The 21,407-nt window shown below is 39.3% G+C and overlaps 1 protein-coding gene across 3 annotated transcripts in view; it reads right to left on the reverse strand.

The window, feature by feature from the left end:
* LOC132149462 (pre-B-cell leukemia transcription factor 1-like) overlaps positions 1-21,407 on the reverse strand; it is a 34,900-nt gene that overhangs the window by 13,459 nt on the left and 34 nt on the right. For 2 of the 3 annotated variants that reach the window (XM_059558724.1, XM_059558721.1), the window contains exons 1-3: positions 20,226-21,407; positions 16,592-16,693; positions 13,223-13,296 (exon numbers count right to left, since the gene is read on the reverse strand). The exon at positions 20,226-21,407 is cut by the window's right edge. In XM_059558724.1, coding sequence (XP_059414707.1) covers positions 13,223-13,296; positions 16,592-16,693; positions 20,226-20,410 — 361 coding nt within the window. In that variant the 5' untranslated portion in view covers positions 20,411-21,407. The remainder of the gene's footprint in view (positions 1-13,222; positions 13,297-16,591; positions 16,694-20,225) is intronic. The other variant, XM_059558722.1, reaches the window with a different exon arrangement.

The raw sequence follows: 21,407 nt of genomic DNA on the forward strand, positions 1-21,407 counted from the left end.
GAGGAGATAAAACTACGAGGAGGAGAGCAGACAGAGATGGAAAAATAGAGGGGGCAGGGAGAGCTCGAACAAGAGAACGCCAAAGGAAGAGTTGAAGATGATCGCGGTGGGCTGCAAACGAGTGTGGGGCGACACTTATGAAATGACAACGCTCTGACCGCAACAGCCAATAAATCAAAAGGAGGGAAGCGAACGCGTCGGGGGAGGGATCTGTGCACGCTGAAAAGCACGCCCACATGGACGCAAACAAACATGCTAACCTGAGAGCTAAGTGGGATGTAAATAAAGGGAATTTATCTTCAAAACAAAAACTACTGCAGTGCCATTACAGTCGAAGTGAAATACGAGGGCCATTCCTACTTTTGACCCCATCACACACACCCTTAATATATCTTGTTTAAATACTAAATATTCCTGGTGTTTCTTCATAATTATCTCCTATATATATTAAAAAAAAAAAAACTATGTGGTTTTGGGAAACATTGTTTTAATTGATGTCAGTAATTTACACTACCGTTTTTGAAAGAGAAGAAATAAACACTTTTATTCAGCAAAGATTGTCGCGTTAAGATGATCCAAAGTGACAGTAAACACATTTATGATGCTACAAATAGAAAACATTACAATAGAAAACATCTATTTTAAATAGTAATAATATTTCATAATATTACTGTTTTACTGTGTGTGGTTTTTTTTGGTGTATCAAATAAATGTAGCCCTGGTGAATATTTAAGACTTCTTTCAAAATGATTACTGACAGCAAACTTACCTTAGACCGCAAACATTTATTCTGCATCCTCAATATCATTTTTCTATTAACTTTTGTAATATCGCAGTTCACTGACAAAAGCCATCATGACATCATCCTTCAGGAAGTGAGACAGTTTTAGTGGCACAAACATCAGTTAAGTATAGACAATGACTTCTGTGAGGTTTTGTGGTATTGGTTGGCTTGCTGAAGACATTTCATAAAACCATTCGACAGAAATCAGTGAACACAAACAAAACCTCACATCTTGATTTTGTTAAGCACTCTGTTCATTTATTATGAATTTCTTGAGTTTGATCAAAGCATATGTGGGGGGGAGGCGTGGTTTAGCGGAGTCTGCAACGGGAGAGCGAGTGATGAGACGAGCGGTGGTAAGTGGATCAGGTGAAAGACAATTAACACCTGGGTCTCGTTACAGTGATTGGCGTGGGGAACCGGCATTTAAGCCGGCGGAGGACGAGAGAAACGGGGACTCGTGGGAGTGACGAGCTGGAGAGCAGCCGAGCGCGAGAAACGAAGATTGCCAAAGTGGAATGCCGAAAGAGACTGTGAAGTGCGCGCACATGCCGCGTTTGTTTATTTTTGTATTATTAGAGTTTAAATAAAATATCCCACGAGCCCCGTACGCCGACCCCGGTCTCCTTCCTCTTTATTGAACTGAACTCACTACAGCATATTTCTAAAAGTTTTATAAAAATGCACAGATACGAAACATGCTATTTTTTACTAACACTGGCCATTCCTGTTGTGAACTCTGAGGAAACAGTCTTTTATGCACATTAAAATGTAATGCCAAGTTCACACTGCATGATTTTCAAACTTGTCGGATCGGCGTTGTTTTCACACTGCGTGACTATCTGGGATAGCATTCAGTTGCTGCTGTATTCACATTGCAAGATGGATCGACGACAGGGGGTTTCACATTGCATGACTTCACAATAGGAAGAATCGCAGACAGCTCTGTCTGGTCCGCAAACTATAGGTAAAAAAAAAATCCAACAACAACACACGCGAAAAATGATAAGGAAATAACTCAAGAACCAGCGTGCGTCAGACGTATTTCTCGAGCGAGACTGAATTATTAAAAATAAATAAATAAATACATATTTAGCCTGCAAATTGTCTGTGAGCTGATTTCCAGCTACAAGGAGAAAAAGAAAAACATTATGCAGGAGGGAGATGCAGGGAACAGTGATTGGGTGTTCTTATGCTGATATGGCTGGTCAAGCAAATGTTCGTGATTGTTTCTGTATGATATAACTGTTCATATATCTATTAAAATATTTATATTCTGCTCTATAACTCCTCCCCAAACTTCCCTCTGCCCTGTATCTTGGTCTCTCATTGGCTTTAGGTCATCGCCAATATAGTTTTCAGTCAGAAATCACTGCACATAGCTTGATTGTGAATCGGTGACAGCTCCAGATATTAAGCATGCCAAATATTTTGTAGGCATCCCATTTGCCTCCTATTTTTGGCATTTATCTGCGATTTCGCAAAACCTGTAGGCGAGTGAAAAATCAGGCTAAAAATCAAACAGTGTGAACTCGGCATTAGTTGCAGTCCAACTGCAGATCCAGATGCTAGTTCTTAAGAAAACCTGCAGCGGTGTTGGCTTCATAAAAACTAGAAACCAAAACGAGTGTTAAATTCAGACAAAGAATCAGTGATGAATAAAAAACAGGCTTACCAGCAGCCAGTACACTAGAGGTCTCCAAACTCAGTCCTGGAGGGCCGGTGTCCTGCAGAGTTTAGCTTCAACTTGTCTCAACACACCTGCCTGGATGTTTCTAGTATGCCTAGTAAGACCTTGATTAACTGGTTCAGGTGTGTTTAATTAGGGTGGGAGCTAAACTTTGCAGGACAGTGGCCCTCCAGGATCGAGTTTGGGGACCCCTGGAGTACACGGTGCTGGTAAAGCTACAAGAGTTATTGGTTCAGAGACAATTGCCAAAATCTGTAAAGCTTAGTCAGGAAATTACAACACATGAGAGAAGAGACGGTCAAACCGAGAAACCAAGAAAACGCTGATGACATTGTAGAGAATGCTAGTAGAGAACGTTAGAACCAGTAGATTTAGTGGGTTTTGCATTTAGTTTCTCAGGAGAAACTACAAGAGGAGGGCTTCTTGAGCGAGTGCCAGGGTGGTATAAAGCTGCAAAATCCACCAATAAGTTCCTGTTGTAAGCAGCTCAGGTTAAGCAGTGTCTGCGGGGACTCTTTACCGGCGCCCAGCGGCACACACCTGGTGGCTCGGCTGCTGACATGCGCACACAGACCCGTCCACACCCTGTGAGGAGTAGCCATTGGTCAGCGTCGACAAAGGAGGATACGATTAGGGTGTGAATAGCACTCCTACCTTAGGCAAACATGCCGTTTGCTCCAACTTGTCATTTATCAGCTCTTAATTAACTGAACTAGCATTTCATAGACCCAAGCAATGGTACAACAGGCTTCACTCGGCACGCAGGGACCGGTCAAACAAGATCATGCAGGTGAGAACACACACCATCCCACCTCTGCCAGCTCGGTGCGGTCAGGTGAAACAGAGCGTCGAGGACAAAAGGAGCCTCTGTGGATGACTTCACTCTGGGAAGAAGAGGAGGAAGAAGGCTGTTGCCGTGGCGATACATCCTACCGACACGCCTCCCTCTCGCCCGCTCCCCGGCTCATCAACGCAGCTGCCTCCTGTGCTAATTAGCACCGCCTCTTAAGGAGCTCCTAAAGACCTTGTGAAAAATGAACGCTCATTTGAGAGGTCGTTAATTTGCACTGTTATGCAAATTAGGTGGCAATTAAGCAATAGATCAGAGAAGTGGCTCCCATTTATAACGAGCGAATGAGAAATATGACAGAGGCAAACAGGGCCGGGGAGAGTGGTGGCTGGATGCACTGAGGGGGTGTGTAAACTAACCTTAGCCCACTGCAGCTTAGAGAGAGAGAGAGAGAGAGAGCGAGAGAGAGAGAGAGAGAGAGAGAGAGAGAAATGCATTGTGTACAGGTGAATGGCACAGCATGTTCAAGTAAAAAGACAAGAGGACCACAGCTGCAGCTCTGAAGCTTCCACTGCATCACATTGTGCTCTTCATGCAATCGTAAAACTACATTTTGAATGTTATTTTTGGCCTTTTTTTATTATTTATAGGAGAGTAAAGAGTACAGGAAATGTTGGAAGTGAGAAGGAGAATCAAGAATAGGTGATGACGCTAGCCAGATGGTTGCATGAGAACCACTGCTAAATGTTGGAGAATGTCTCCCACCTTCAATTCAAAATGTTTCAAAAGTTGCCCTTCCTCTGATAGAATGTTGTGGTTGGTTGCCTGGATGTTGCTGTGCAGTTGCTAAGGTGTTCGGAGCAGTTTCATGCATGTTGTTTATGTAATTGCAAAGGTATTTTAGATGGTTGCTTACTGGCCCAAGGCTAAAGAGATAATCTCCATGTCTTAATGATAGTTTGGGCCTTAAATATGGCCTCTTTGTCAATTTACACTAACAATCAACATTTGGGGTCAGTAAGAATTATTATTATTTATTTATTATTATTATTTTTTTTACAAATTAACACTTTTATTCAACAAGGACACATTAAAATGGTCAAAAAGTAAAGACAGTTCAAAAGAACAGAGTTTGAAATCAAAATTTTTATTAAAGAATTAAAGAAAAAAACTGCGTCTAGACTTCCACAAAAATGTGAAGCAGCATAACTCTTTTCAACATTGATAATAAGAAATGTTTAATGAATATCAAATCAGCATATTAGGATCGGAATCTGAATGATTTTTGAAGGAATATATGACACTGAAAATTCAGCTTTGCGTCACAGAAATGAATTACATTTAAAAATATATTCAAATAAAAAACTGTTATTTTATTTTGAAAAAAAAGATATATATTTTATTATTTATTTTTTATCAAATAACTGCAGCCTCGGAGAACATGATACTACTTTTATAATATTAAAATCCCAACGCATTTTTTTTCCATCCATTTTTAAAAAATATTACGTTACACCTCTCACAAAAGTAATATCACACTTCTTGCCAGCTAACATTTAAGTCTGTAGTGCAACTGGTTCAGGACGCATTATTTGTCGAAGATAAATACTTGAGGTAAGAGGGTTTGTTCAAATCCCTAACCTTATGTTTGAGTATTAGCAACCACCATTAACTATCCGTGTGTCCATCTTAACCTTCATTATAGAATGGGTTTGCATTAACACCTTTGTGTGAGACAAACAGATTATTGTAGTTTAACAAAAGACCAATGCCTCAATTCAAATGGCATGCGTAGAAACTTAAAACTCCTTCCCTCAAGAGAAGCTTAGTGTGAGAGGAGCTCGGAGCAAACTGACAGATCACCCCTGCTCAAATCCCCTCTCCAGCGCTCTAGATTAGTCACAGACTGCAGTGAGGACCTCCACACAGGGATTGAAGGCCCCCATCAATTGTAATTAATCCTTAATTAGTCTGGATTAGGTGTTGGGTTCTGACTCTCTCCCATCCCACCAAAGCCATGCCAGCTAAAGTAATCCAGCTGAGGCCACATTTACATATCTTTAATTAAAGAGACATGGGTTTCTTTCAAACACGGCTCCCTAGACCTCCATCTCCACGAGTTTTGACACACACCGCAGCTAGATACGGTTGTCGCTCTTCTTTCGAGTTCTTAATCCTGTTCTGTAGACACAAAATGAGGGTGTTTAAGAGAGCGAAAACCATATTCTACTGAAATGAACTCTGCTCCTAAATATTCAGTTAGTGACAGATAAATGTGTCTACATGCTATTCACAAATAAGGACGCAACATTTTTATTTAATATGGTTAAATGTGGTCATGATGGTTTTGTGCTAAATGACAAACAAAAGTTCTGTGATTTAAAATGAGCAGTGCTTCTCCAACAGGGGCCTCAAGATGAATTATAAAATGATACAAAAATAAAAATATATGTACATATAGATATACATATACATACACATACACACTTAAATTATTACATAAACAACTTAAATTATTTAAGTCTTTCTATATATAATAAAAAATATATAATCTTATGTGTGTGTGTGTGTGTGTGTATATATATATATATATATATATATATATATATATATATTTATTTATTTATTTATAACTGTATATATTAGAAATTGTGACTAAAAAAAATATTCTTATCCAGTTAAATCACAAAATACTGGAAAATTCATGGGACTTTTGAATATTGTTGTGAAAAATGGAGGGTCTTGGAGTCAAAAAAGGTTGAGAACCACTGCTGTATAATGCTAATGGTTAATATTTTCCCCCGTCATCACAGCCTTGGTTACATCCGCAGAAATGCTGCTGCAAGCGCATGCAAAGCATAAAATAATTACATTTTGATGAAATGAGTGCATCACATACTGATGAATTGTACACAATAGAACTAGACACCATCATTTAGTAAATAGGGCCAATTGAGATTTCCCGTCATCTTTAAATGGCATTTTCCAATAAATTAGGCGATTTGTAAAGAGGAAGTACTTGGCCTATCAACTCAAAGGGCCTGGGTGGTTTTTTTTTTTAAACGTTTCCTTGCATTCAAGAATGCACCATGCAATTTCGCTCGTCCAGTCCTGAGAAAAGGCTCGATTCCTCAAGGAACAGCGTAATGAGAGTAAAGATGCTCAGCCCACACAGCATTAGGATGAAGACGAGCATCGGGGTGACGCTCTCCCCCAACCATTCTGGACCTTGTGATGGGGGGAAGGGGGGCAACTGTCAGGGCCAGGGGTCTGTGTGATATTAGCCGTCTGCCAATCCGGCGTGGGGAATGGACACAGAGTAATTACTGCTGCTCTTACTGCCTCATCAATCTCTCTCTATCGCTGTCTCTCTCTCCCCCCTCTCCTCCCTTCACACTCTATCTTTCTCACTCCTGGAACAGAGGAGAGAAAAACTGATTGAGTGACAGAGCGCCACACAAGAAATGGCGAATGAAATAGGGCCCCTACCAAATGATGATGTTCGGGGGGCTGCTTTTACATGCGTGGATGCTGTATGCGGCATGTTCAGAATGGTAATTTTTGCAATTTTTTTCTGAAGCCAGGTTGAACGCATTAGTCACGCTGCATAAATGTTTGGTCTGTTCGAGTAACTGTTAGGCTGAGTTCATCTATATTGCAGTTTATTTAAGTTGTAAAAAGTCTCACACTCAGCTGGCTCCTTTACTCAAAGGCCTTCAGGCTCTGCCTCGTAAAACGAGTCTGAGATATCCAACAACTCATAAAATTTTACAAGAGGGTTCAAATTAAGGTCTTTCAAAAATGAATGATAATTAAAAAACCTTAATGAGGTCTTTGACCAGCCAGACTGTGAAACCGGAGTCATGTAGTTCATACAGGTTGGTCATAAACAAGGATTTGAGCTTGTTTTCCATCTACATGGAAACCATCTAGAAATTTTACACAACGTGTAGGTGATAGCGTCATTAGCTGAGGTTTTCCAATACTTGGAAAGCCATTTGTTGGTGCCAAACTGTTTGAGCACTTTGAATGACTTGCTACTTAAACTGTCTGGATAAAATACCGATATCAAGCCAATCTTAACAAACCTTCACCGGACAAACCATGCATCATGTAAAACAATGTGTTAAAACACCACTAGCTACAGTTAGGCCAGTTTATATGTCTGAATGGTGGCCAGCTGGATTTTGAAATTTACAGTATTTTTGACCACTCTTTAGTTCTTGCTAATAATTAAAAATTACTAGTACTACAAGAGACCAGACAGGATTATTTTGTGGAAACTGGAAAGATACTGGAAATGCAGTCCAGGACAAGATGACACTGGACACTTTGTCCTTTTAAAGCCTACTCAATGTGGTTTTATAAACCATTAAGCATATGAAAACAAGTTCAGACATTAAAAAAATCTAATTCATATTTAATTCATGCATCACTAGGTTTATCTGAGGCCATGGCGTTCTTAGTACTGCCAAATCATTTATTTATTTCTGGGATTTTAATAGCAGAAATGCACTAGGAGTAAAGTTGACTTGGCCGGTTCTTCAGGTAGGTACACTTCAAACATCACATGACTTCACTATTTTGAGCTATTAGCAAGGGAGTTAACAGCTATAGAAGAGCCAAGAGAGTGAACCAGAAAACCTTCTGAAACACAAATTCAGGATTCAAGATTTTAAGCTCTATGAACAGAAAGATATATTTGGTGCCCAGTTTTTTTTAAATACATTTTTAATTTCTTACTTAAGTTACTGAACATGCTGTTTTTATGGCATCATATTTATTGAGAGATTACATTAAACATTTGTTCCTTTAAAAATAACAGCATTTTGTAAATGATCTGCAAGAAAAGCTTAAGAGTATAAAAATTCCAAAGAGGAATAAAAGGTGTCCCGGCCACAGCACAAAAAATATACACTTTTCCCGTTAAACATACAATCTGAGATCACTAGTTAAAATGCTTACATTCTGAACTTTTTAAAAATATATATTTTAGACTTTTAACAATTTGAGTGAAAAGTGGAATTGTAAAATTAGCCGGGAATTACAAAATGCATTTGTATTCTCCATAAATGTGTGTGAAACCTCATGTTATACGCAATATCTTGTGAATAATCCAAAGAGCATCTTGTGCTTCAGTGGAAGTTCACATGATCAACGTCAGAAATAGTGCCGAATCTTAAATATTGCTAATTGTATATTAATAATGTATTTCCGTTTTAAGTTTACCTAACGTTTCTTGTTTTAAATTGTTCAACAAAAATTTGTAACCGAACCATTGGAAACTCTGATTTCCACTGTGATCGCCGAGTTGCATTTTAACCCCAAATCGTCAATTAGCTATAATAATATTGGCTGCGCTTCATTTTAAATTCAAAAACAGAAAAACAGAAAGTGAAAAAAAGCACATGACTTCGGTGATGCGCTGGGCAGCCAGAACAAAAGTCCCGGTGCTGAAAAGGGTGAGAATCAACTTGCTGCAACCGTTTTAAGTCGATGGGGGAGGGTCAAGACCGAAGAGACAATTGGCTCGGAAACATCATCTCTCTCTTTATGTGATTCTAAGGAGATTAATTAACAAATCTTACATTTAAAACACTGTTAAACAGATGGGGAAATGCGAGGGGGGTGGTTAGAGTGACTTTTGAGCAGAACATTTCCTTAATAAAAAACAATCTTCCCAACTGCAGCAGCACTCCGAGGAATTCAATGCCCCTCCCCCACTCTTCCCTAACCCTCCCCTCCACCTCTATTACCATATCAAAGCCCCGAGTTCAGAGCAAGACTTCTCTTTCAAGAATGGAAGCAAGGCATCAGGAGGGAGGAGGAGGAGAGGACAAGACCGCAATACCATGGAAAGGCCTGAGCTCCAGCACGCTTTTATCCCTGCTGTTCGGTGTATGAGAGAGAGAGAGTGAGACAGAGGCAGACACACCGAGACTGTGAAAAACAGATGTAAAGACTACTGATCAGCACTACAATCATGTGCAGTAGAGGAGGCTGCCTTCTTTAATTCACATTCCAGAGGCAGGAGATAAAAGCAGCGGGAGTCTTGGAGAGAGGCAGTGCAGGTATATTTATATATATGTATGTATGTATGGAGCTGAGAAGGAGGTGGGGGACGTGCTGATCACAATGATGGACATCATCCACCACACAACTCCACTCAGAGCCGAGGCCTGTTCAGACAAAGCCCGAGCAGATTTTCAAGCAAAACAAAACATCTCTGCAAACTCCAGCATGCAGATCCGTTGTTTATATTCAAATGCTAGACTGATTTTTCTCACTGATAAGAGAAAATAGAATCCAGGTTCACATTCTACTTAACATTTATTCTATTTTTTTGTGTGTGTGTGCAGTGACCAAGATTTTTATATGTTTACACAACAGCTGCCAATTCTTCCAGGACATACATCTCTGTGACTTTCCGAATGTTTTGTATTTTCCCAAATGTTTTACATTGCTTAATTCAATTGAATTATTATAATTTTTTTACCATTACATTGCACATTTTTAAGTACTCCATTTGAAAACTAAATCTTAAGTATTGCCATTGAGTAGCAAGAAAGATTAGTAACAAGATTATTTTGTACAGCACTGGGATAAATGTAAAACAGTTAACAAAAATAAACATAAAAAACTGATTATTTTAAAAATAAATGTAATAAATATTTTATATTTGTTCATGTTTTATATTATACTATTTTATATATATCATTATAAATTCTATACTTGAAAATAATCAAATACATATAATAAAATATATTGTGTTTTCGAATTCCCAAATACTATTTATTGCAAATACAAAGAATTTTAGTTTTGGTCCAAAAAATGCATTTTGTCACAATGAATCTACCATAAACAGGCTTTAAGAGCAAAACCGCAGCTCAGATCAGACAGTAATGGCCTCGCTCCTGTCATCTAGTAAATCAGCTCGTTTACGCCGAAGTCTTCAGGGTAAAACACGGATTGTAGATTAAGTTTGGCGATAACCGAAGTGATGTATGGTAAAATTCTGACCATTAACTTCGCCTGTCTGCACCGCCGACAACACCTTCCATTTAGTGCTGCATTTCTCCCCGGCCCTTTCTCCACTGGCAGGCTAAATGTGAAAATCAAAGTGAATGACATTAGGTAAATAAGACAGCAGGTTGCCTTGGCAACAGGGACAACCCCCAATACCCATTCCTCTAGCCTACCCTTTACTTGCATCCAATTATAGGAAAGTAAGACTGGGTTATTGACAGATTGCCACAAACAGACCGCTGCACATCATTTTTGCACTGTAATTCCACATGAGCATGCTTGTTACAGAAGCTGAGATGGATTCAAGCTGCAGGATATGACAGGAAAGAAACGAGAGAAACCAAGGCACAAAGACAACGCCAACACCTCCATAAATATTTAATCATTTGTCAGCCTCTCTTTTTGAGGGGAGAATGCTGCAGATCTGTCAGAAAACTGACCACTCTAGCCCCTTTCACACTGCACGTCGGACCCGGCATATTGCCGGAACATTGCCGGGTCGCCTTCTGTGTAAAAGCAACCACGTCCCGGGATTGATTCCGGCATTGAACCCGGGTCGGGGACCTAGTAACATTGCCGTGTTCAACCCGGGACGAGCGGTGTGTGAACAAAAGCCAGATCTAATGCAGTGTCGAAGGGATGACGTGCGTTATCGCGCGACTCTTTTACCGGCTGTTTTGAAGGAAGATCAACGTTCGCGATGAAAAAATATGTGCAAACTGTAATGAAGCAGAGATCAGTTAGTTCCTCACTTTCCACGCTGACGGCGAGATCGTTCGCTTGCTTCAGTGAAAGTATAACGTGCCTAACGTTTTCGACTCTTACATTACACGTCACGCCCTGATGTCACGTGTCGTTAAGGGATCTTTACGGGTTGTGTGTGAAAGCACGCACATATCCCAGGTAATCACTGGCAGTGTGAAAGTGCAAAATCTAGCGACCCGGGAACAATTGCCGGAACACTTTACCCGTGTATTTGCCGGAATGGCAGTGTGAAAGGGGCTTCTGTGGATCTTCAAGTTAAGGTGCGGAAGCCGTTAGCTGTTTGGAGCAGGATGGTTTGCGTGGACGGGGTTCACAATGAGAAATGTAACCTCTTAAGTAGTGTTGTCACGGTAACAAAATTTCAGTATTCGGTACCGATACCAGTGAAAATCCACGGTTCTCGGTACCAATTTCGGTACCAAAGCAAAACACAAAAATATGCTAATTAAAAAAATATAACTTTTTAACACTAACAATAAAACCAATGCCATTCTTTATACTTTTTTAGAATTGTGTTTAAAGTTTTTCTACAAGTTATATAATTATAAAAACAGTAAACAAGTTTCACCCAAATTTAATTTTTCTTTTAATTTATGAAATTTAAACACATTTTATTTTTGGTAAATAAAGGGGATTTGCTATTAAAATTAAAACATGGCAGAAATATTGTGATTTATTTCTTTAAAAAATAAAGTTTTATAAATTTTTTCAACAGTAGTAGCAGTATCACATACATTTTACTAAATAATAGTAATATTTCTAGCACAATGCCTTTATGTAAAAATTAACTTTTAGGCCTAATGAATGCATATTTGTCATTTTAACTAAACTTAAGACTGGTGGTGATGCTTAAGATATTTTTGGCCATTGAGGGTTTCTGTAAAAAAAATAGTAATAGATCATATTAATTATTATTAAAAGATAATCCTACTACTAATTCTACTATCATACTAATGTATATACAATGCACTATGAATTGATGAGCTGCTGGGTTCATGAATATTAATCACGTTGTCTGCGTTCGGTCAAACTGATTTGCTGAAATCAAAATAGGGACGGTACTAGATCAGCGCCAGCCAATGAAATTGCCATTTGCGCATTAGCTCCGCCCACTACCGGAGAAACCGGTATGTCTTCTGCTTGTTCGAAAATGATTATGAATAATTCTAAATGAACTCCATTTTATTTACAGAAGACAACAAAGAATAGTTTACATATAGCGTGTCGATTCAGCGTGGTAAGACTCTCACTCTCTCTCTCTTTGCATGTGTGAGAAACAGCGCTATCAGTAAAGCGACGGTGAGTCGTGCACCTTCACAAAGAGTTTACAGAGCATCAAATACAGGTGCGCTGTGCGTCCATTGAGATGAACTGAAAAGTTCAGATCGCTTGATGGAGAGATAACTCTGAAGCTCAGATGCTGAAATTAATGCAAGCGTCATGCACTTCAGTCTATGTAGTAAACAATCCCGCACGTCTCTGCCATTCATTAATTCACACAGAGACGCGCAGAACACGGATTCATATTTCAAACAACTTTTGTGGCTTAAAATTTACAGATAATGGTCCATATGGAGATTTGATTTGATTAATTTATGCTAACTTTGACAAATTCCATGACTGTCCATATTAAAATGTAAGTTTCATTTTCATGACTGGATTTTGAGATTCCGTCCTCGTTTTCTGCTTCGCGGAAATCATAGCGCTGAACCGGGTTTGAACGGGACCTCGGTACTACCGGTACTTAAATAAACCTGGTACCGTCACATTTAAAAAATTTTAGTACCGACTTGGTACCGAAGTACCGGGTCTTTTGACAAGACTACTCTAAAGCAATGAGACTAAAGCAAATACACTTGTTGCTAGTTCAAAGCTTCGAAATTAATTCAAGTGAGATTCCACGACGTAAACACTGAAGCCATTGCTATGACACTTAATGATTGCATTGGGCTATACAATAAGACACATGGAAAGCCCTGAGAAATGCTACTGATGCAAAACAAAACAAAAAAGAGCACAGGGACACAATACATTCAGTCTGATGATTATTAAACACCTCTCACTGCATATGGTCAATGCAGAATCAATACGAAGTAATGAAAAAGATCTATTCGCAATGTGGGAGTGCGGCTTTAAGACACAAACCCGCACAGAAGTTCTGACTTACCAGTTTTTTCTTTGATCTCACATAAAACACTGAAGAGAGCCGGCTTCATCCTGTGGCAGTTCAGTGCGTGTTTTCTGTAAGGGAAAAGGAAAATGTTAGAGACACTCTGATTAGGTTTCATTTCAAACAGTCAAAGACCAACATATCGACCGCTAATTGGCCATTTCAAATTTACTGGCATCTGTCGAACACTGTGCCCAGTTAACAAAGTGCCCTTCTGTCAGTTTCCAAATTTGACAATAACAGCCTAGTCGATGAGAAGTAAACATGTAAAGGGAAATTCAAAGCCTCTGATAGTGCCAATAATTTACATACTTTCCATACATGTTATTTCAGTGCCCGAATGACTAAAGAAATTATTCAAATAAGATCATAGCACAAATGCTCCCACAAAATATGTGCTGAATGCAATTTGCAAAGTGCAGTGGGTCAGTTCTGAAGGAAGCAGCAGACTAATGCAATCTGGCACAGTTTACCACATCTCTTTAAAACGCAGAAAGTAGGCCTGTCTGCTGCACATATCTTAATAGATATAATTCTCTTCTACATCATTTCATAATCATTTGATTAATTACTGCTGCCACAATCAACAGAAAACATACACAAACGCATCTTTTATACAAAATCATTTTGTGCTTAGGGTTTTAGAATTAGCCGCAAAAGAAGTGCTCATCTCATTCACCATGCTTAAATTTTATTATCTATAATCATAGATTCTGCTATATAGACAATTTATTTCAAAATACTAACAAAATTGTATTTAAAATTCTATTTTTAGACAGACATGTACAGATTTTGGCCTCGTTTTCTTATTGTTTTCATACTTGCTAATGTTAATGACTGAAAGGAAGTTTGACCAATAGCGTGCGGGTGCTGTACATAATTGATAGAAGGTGGGATCTACAGAGATCGGTCAAAGCAAAGCAATGCAAATACGCTTACATAAAATGCATAAGGACTATAGAGTATGTCAATAGGAAAACAAAGCCAAAACCTGGACATTTTAGGCAACATAGAAATGCCAGCCAGGACAGGTCCAGGAAAAAGAGGACATACGGTCATGCTATTTTTAGAGCATCCTTAATAATTTATTCTTCAAGTCCCAATTTAAAGATTTAACATTTGGCTGCCAAACAAACCAGAGGATTTATGGTTATTGAAGACATACCAACAACCTTTAACATTCTTTGCTGACTATGATTACAATCACAGGTGCAAACATCTCCTCCAGAATCAATCAAGATGTAATGGACACACTAAGACTTGAGTCTTTTAAAAAGCTCAGTGTCTGTAGATTGAGAAGATACAGCAGTAGTCTCAGCTCACCCCAGCTAAATGAGTAACTGACACATGGTCCTCATTTGTCTTCAGGGAAAAGCATTCCACCCTTTAATGGTATTATCCAGCCCTTTTTACACCCTGAATGTGCTTAATTTATTGAGCAGCTCTGGAGAATATCAAAACAAGTGAGGACCCTCTGTCTCGCAGGGGAAACATTCTTCTCAAAGCCAGAATCATATGTGCTAAATCCAATCATCGATCATTTCAGGGCAGTCTCCCATCAGCAAACTTTATTTCCAGGCTCGGTAAGCTCTGATGCATGGAAAGCTTATCTACACGCAGCCAGATTTCAGTGCTACTGTATTAGAGAGCAGATGAAGCATGCTTTCCAGGAGCATTGTTAACCCTTAACAAATGCCAATAATAGAGGGGTACTTGTTAAAGCTGTTCAGCTAGCAGCTGGGATTAAAATGCCACCTGAGCGCGAAACTGATAAAGCCAGAAATCATGTGAAATACAGCCACTTGTAAAAGGTTTCTATTTTTAGCATCACCTATCAAAAAATGTGTTGCATTTCAAAGAAATTCGATGCTACAAATCACTGCACTAGCCTGAATAATCTTTTATAGTAAGTCCTAAATTGAACACCACAAAACTCGCTGCCTAACACTGCAGTCGCCACAGCTAAACAAAGTTAAAATGTTTCCCTTTTGCTCCAAGGCAAACAGATAACGTGGGAAATCCCCAAAAAAGATTGTTTTTGGTGAACGAGGCCTTAAGCTGATGACACACAGTGCAACTCGTTGGGTAATTTTGTTGGAAATGGGCAACGGCACTAGCTTGGGTAATGCTGAATAGGTTACTGTTGATTAGATAGCTTGTCTTATCACATTGCTTACTTCCAGCTGTCGTGTTTATCATCCAACATGAGATAGAGGCCGAGCAAACTTCAGATTTACTTCTAGCCAAGACTTAATTTGGTGCTTAAATGTTCTTTGTTGGTTTTGTCATGCTCACACCCAAATATTTCAGGTATGTAGCATTCAATGCAAGAGGCACAAACATTTAAATACATGAGATGGCAAAAAATGGGTGGCTGAGTCTTAAATGTAGGTTATTTTCTTTTCCTTGAAAACTAATTAAATATGAGCTGTATGAGACAAATACAAAAACATCAAGTGAACAACAAGTGACATTACAAATCAGAAATCCAAACTCATGTTTATGGATGGATGATCATGAAAAGCTGTCACAACTGAAACTTTTACTGGGATGTAATGACAAGGGGAGTTTATTTTTTATTTGTAATAAATGTTATGACTATATAAAGTCTGTGTGGTGCTTAAGAGAGTTTCAGTCTTGATTCAGAGCCTGAGAGTGGGTGAGTTTTCCTATATGCTGCTTTTAAGTGAACACTCAAATTTATTTTACAACGAAGACCATATCATGAGGTGGTTTGAGTATGTTATGTTATGTATGTTAAGTCTGAGGTGTTTGTCTCTTATAAAATGCAATTTGAGGTTAGGGCATCTTTTCATGCACATTATTCTAAATATTCAGCCCATTACAGGCTATTATACAAAGAGAATGATGACATGCAACGAAACAAAAGAGGGGATAAGTCACATATTCTCATTTCTAGAGATAATGAGGGCATATTTGTAAACTACTGACAATTAACACAGAAACTGAAAGGTTTAAGTTTAATTTTCTGTGAAAATGAAGGTTTAAGTCAATCAGAGATGCTTTTCTTTATAACTGAAGAAATCGAAAAATCTCAAATATTTATTTTATACTATTTAATTTAATAAATGACAAACTCGCATTATAAATTATTATAATATTTCATTTTTAGAGCCAGGGCTATGTGAATGAAATGAGAACCTTTTCACTTGATTCACAATTTGGTCTATTCAAATGTGTCTGAGTTTGGTTCATTTAAATGTTTAGCCCTTACGGAGATATTTCATAAACACTGGACTGCGTCTTTTAACTGTATGAGGGTGCATTTTTCTCTTTGTCATCAGCATGGAGGGGATGATGGGGGAGAGAAGTGGGGGGGGGGTACTCATGCGCTCCTGTACTGACCTGTGCTGGAAGTTGAGCGGCAGGGCACACCCTGCTGTACTCCCCCCCAGCTCCCCCTCTCTCTGTGGGGTCCACTGCGCCGGTGCCTCCTCTGGCCAGCATCTGGACACAGGGCAACAGGGTGAGAGGCTCAGGGCAGCAGGCTCAGACAGCGCTGGCATCTGCTCCCACCGTCCCAAAAACATCCCACCCCATCCTCCCCTTACACTGGGACCAGAGACCCCCACAGTAAATAATGCAGAACATGAGAAGAAGAAAAAAATAACAGAAATCAAGTACTGTTGCATTCGAGTATGGAATCAGAACAAGTCTGACTTTGCCAAAAAAATATTTGAGATGTCGAAATAGACCAAATCAGTACCTACTAAGTGATAAGTAAACCTCAAGTTACATGATTTTCTTTTTTTTTTATGTTTAGCAGACTAACGCTTGCCTAGAGAGATCGAATCTACAACTATTAAGAGCTTACTCAATGAATAAGGACATATGCATAAAAGACAAAGTAATTTAGTTATATAAATGCTTAATTTAACTAGCTCTTTTCTAAAGGTTGTAATCTGGTCTGTCAACTCGGTTGACCTTATCTACAATACTTGCAGGGACATCAACAGGCCAAAGTTAGTTAGGAAGTCTTGTGCATTTCATTTGTTTTAACATGCAATGAAAAAGCAATCCAGACAGGACCACCTTTTTGAAGGAAGCACGTGCCTCCACTCAGCAAATAATGCAGGTTTGGGACACATTATACTAATTAATTTAGGAGGCATTATGATCCATTTAATGAGATACCACAACTGTGCATATTTCATTAGTCTCAAATAAAGGAAATCAGTTTATAAAAGAGAAATATGTATTGTAGTGTCCAAGAATGCTGACCACACTAGGTGAAATCCTGTAAAAAGTGGAGTAAAGCTCCTCACTCTGCAAATGAAGCTGCTTTCTCTGCCCTAAAACCATCCCACACTTGACAAAATAATAATGCATATTTCTCTCAGGTATCTGAACTATTTCAGGTCTGTGCAGAAGCACCGAAGGGGTTTTTTGCTTCATAACTGAAGGCGGCAAGGGCTTAAACTAAAGAATAACTGCTGAATATCACTGACAGAGAAGAATTGACTAAAGAGAAAATGCATTTACGTCCATCAGTAACAATATATGGCATTATCCTTGAAGGAATCATTTACCAAAAAAACAAAAAAAAACAAAGAAAAAAAGTCAATTCTCTCATTCACTTACTCTTATGTCAATGAGATGCCTTGAACAATGTTTACACTGCTTTTTCTCAAAGCTTCCTCTGCTGCAGCACTCAAATTAAATTCATTTCTGCATATTCAAACTTGCCATATTACAATCAGTATTGTGACACACAAGAACCAACAGTGTTTTTACATCATTAACATGACACATGCTGTGACAAATCTTCATGCCAGTTTGAAGATGCAGAAGTTCGAATTAGATTTGTGAGCTACAGTGGAGGGGGAAAAGTAGTAATAGGTCACCTTGAAGAATGATTTATACACAATCTAGCTCTTAAAATATATATTTTGTTATCTTTATTGTTGGGTATGATCCATGCAATAAAAAAAAAATACTGATAACAAACATATTGGTTGACCTCTAAAGCCTTTTTGGCCCTATTTAGAAAATCCAGAGGAGGGGAAAAATACTTGCATAATTATAGTCGTATTTTAGTGTATTATTTGAATAGAAATCGGCAAAGAAAATATTTATACTCAAAAATACTCTTACTCTGAAAAACGTAAGACTCCCCTGGCTTCAAAACTTGGTTGAACAAAATGATTCATGTTAAACGACTGGAAGTTCTTTTGGGCCTAACTTTTGCATTGTCAAATTGTCAATAACCTTACATAAAGTTATCCATGTAACAATTTTTAAACCTTTCTTATATCTACTCTACACCAAAAGTAATTAAGTGTAGAAACAATTTTCACTCAGAAATTGGTCAATTTCACAAACATTTACAAAGAAATGGCAAGAAACACAATGAATTAAACATTAAATTTTAAAGTAAATTACTGAATCAGAATTGTTTTATTTCTACAGTCTATGCATATGTTTTTATTTTTTTTAGATGTCATTCCTAACGTGTGTCACAATTAACATTGACTATTATTTTAATTATACTTATTCACTTCTGGGGCTTGACTGCATTAGTCCCCATTCACTTTCATGACTTGGAAAATAGCAAAATAATGAAAGAATTGTACATTTTTGGATGAGTAATTCCTTATTTAGAAAGCTTGTCTTCATCCAAACATCTTCAAAAACCTTTTCAAATAGACCAACACAACATTCAACTCATGGGTATTTTGCACAAGTGAAACAAAGTCAACTCTTTGACACAATAAATGCAATATAGACATAAAAGCAATATGGTTGCGTACATAAGTTCCCGTGTTGCGACCCTCCAACTCATTAATAGAAACTCGATTTGCGGACAGCTGCACACGCGCAAACATTATAGGAGAATTGATTGCGCCCAACACACAATGAAAAGGATGAACACCAGAGAGGAGGAGGAGGGTAAAAGAGCAGTGAATTAATTACGAGAACCAGGTGGTCAAATGGCTTGGTGGAAAATCACAAGCTAATGACACATACGCGCACATACGATCCCTCATTAAAGGCAGCTTTTGTCCGGGATCGGTAGCTCGAGTTGACCTTTCAACAGATCGCAGGTCACTAGCTAGCCATAAGAGATCAATTTCACCGCGATCAATAGAAAAATGCTGACTGTATGCGAGCAGAATCTGCGGGAAAAGGCGGGAAAGTCGTCAAACCTGTCGGCTGCATTCATCTCGAGTTTAAATCAGACGCTGTTTGACGGCGATTACTTAATTAAGCGCGCACTGATTATCTATGCTAATGACGGGGTAGCACATTAATCCAATTCATTTTTCTAGTGGGGCCTCAATCTGGCAGACGCTCACTTAAAACCTAATGGCTTCACAGAGCCCATGGGCTCCTGATAACAAACATATTGGTTGACCTCTAAAGCCTTTTTGGCCCCATTTAGCAAATCCAGGCGAGGGGAAAATACTTGCATAATTCTAGTCTTATTATCAGCTTGGTGCATATATAGTGTATTATTTGAATAGAAGTCGGCAAAGAAAATATTTGTAACAAAAGATGTCGACAATTTCAGCCACAGGGACCCCTGTTTAACTTCCTCATTACAATATCGTTCATTAAGTAGCCTGTATTATGTAATCACCAACCGATTATATAGTAAATGCACTTATGCTTATTAATGTCAGCATATCTCTAAAGTGATTCATTAAAACTACAAACTAATACAGCAACGCCAACTTTTAACAACTTGGAAAAAGGAAGATGCAAGAACGCCCAAACAAATGTGATTAATTAATTACCCCTTTACGTGAATTTTTCTTTTTTCCTAGTAACTGTATAAATGTAACATGCAATGTGCATAAGGTGCAATGCATTCTATCGCATGTGATTTTCAGCCGCAGAGTTGCCGTTGTTTATAACGAGATGTAGATTTGATCTATAGCTGCTGATTCCCCTCACAGAGCTGATGAAGTATGCATTAAACAGTGTTTTTCTCGAGTGCCCCTCCATACTTCTGTTCTCGTCCTCACACAGGTCTTACCTCGCCTGGGCTTCGTCGAGGCTCTCGTCGGTGATGGCCATGATCTGCTGGAGGATATCCCCAATGTCTTGCTGCGGCTGACCGAGGGACTGCTGCTTCCGAACCGAATCGGGGTCACCCACGTCGGCTTGCGAGAGTCCACCGAGTCCGCCCAGGCCAGCCAGCATTCGGGTCTGATCATCCATGATACTTCGAGCTGAATCTCGCCGTTTCCCCACCGCAAACCAATGAAAGCGTGTTTCAGCGCGCTGTCTCAGCGACCATGTAAGTTACCACTGACGGCGTGAATACAAGCGTGGAGCCGAGCGAACCACTAGATGAGAAAACCACGAGATTGCGACTGAAATGTGGGCTTTAACCACATCGAAACAACGCGCGGTGGATGGATAAAGGCGGACAACCGGTTCGCATGTGGGGAAGAAAAACTGTTTTAATTCTAGTGTTCTCTAAAGCAAAACCCTGCACACTAGCACTCCCATAAAGCAGTCTAACAAGAAATTAAAAGCGTCCCTGGAAACATGAAGTATCTCATGCGCGGCATCTCAAAGTATCGCTTCTCTAAACCACTCTCAGTCCGCGATACAATCATTCATGTCCACAAATACGAGAACAAGGGGCTGTTGTCGCTGGCAGCTATTACAGTAGAAATCTCCGACAAAATGGACCAAACCAACCAGAGCAGCTAACAAGCTAATAGAGAGAAGGGGGAAAAAACTATCCGATGACAATAAATCGAAATTGAAACTCTAGAGTTCGCTTATTAGCGTCCCTCACTTGGGAAAAAGCAAAAACTCAACGGGGAAAACAATCCCGAGAGCTGCGGATGAGCGTAACCGCTTTTTTACACGTATTTCCGAGATCTCCGACACAATTGACTCGCAGTGTTGGCTAGCTGCTTAGCAACGGGGCTAACTAGCATTCGAGCGCTGCTAGCAACAGATTCATACGGGCTCCACAAACCCTCGGGACCAACCGCAAACTGCCCCCCAGGCTCTGCGCGAAATGCCCCGGCTTAGGTAGACGATTCGAAACTGCTCAGAATGGCAACGCTCAGCTCCATTCCAGCCAACTTCACTCAGTTGGTTTGTTCCCAAGCCGCGGCGCTATCGTGGAAAGACTTGCCCCTCTCTTGTGTTTCTGCCCTCCTCGGCGGCTCTTTCTCCCCCTCTGAGCGGGCGCACC

Source organism: Carassius carassius, chromosome 9, assembly GCF_963082965.1.
Source record: "Carassius carassius chromosome 9, fCarCar2.1, whole genome shotgun sequence".
In the NCBI taxonomy this organism is placed as follows: domain Eukaryota; kingdom Metazoa; phylum Chordata; class Actinopteri; order Cypriniformes; family Cyprinidae; genus Carassius; species Carassius carassius.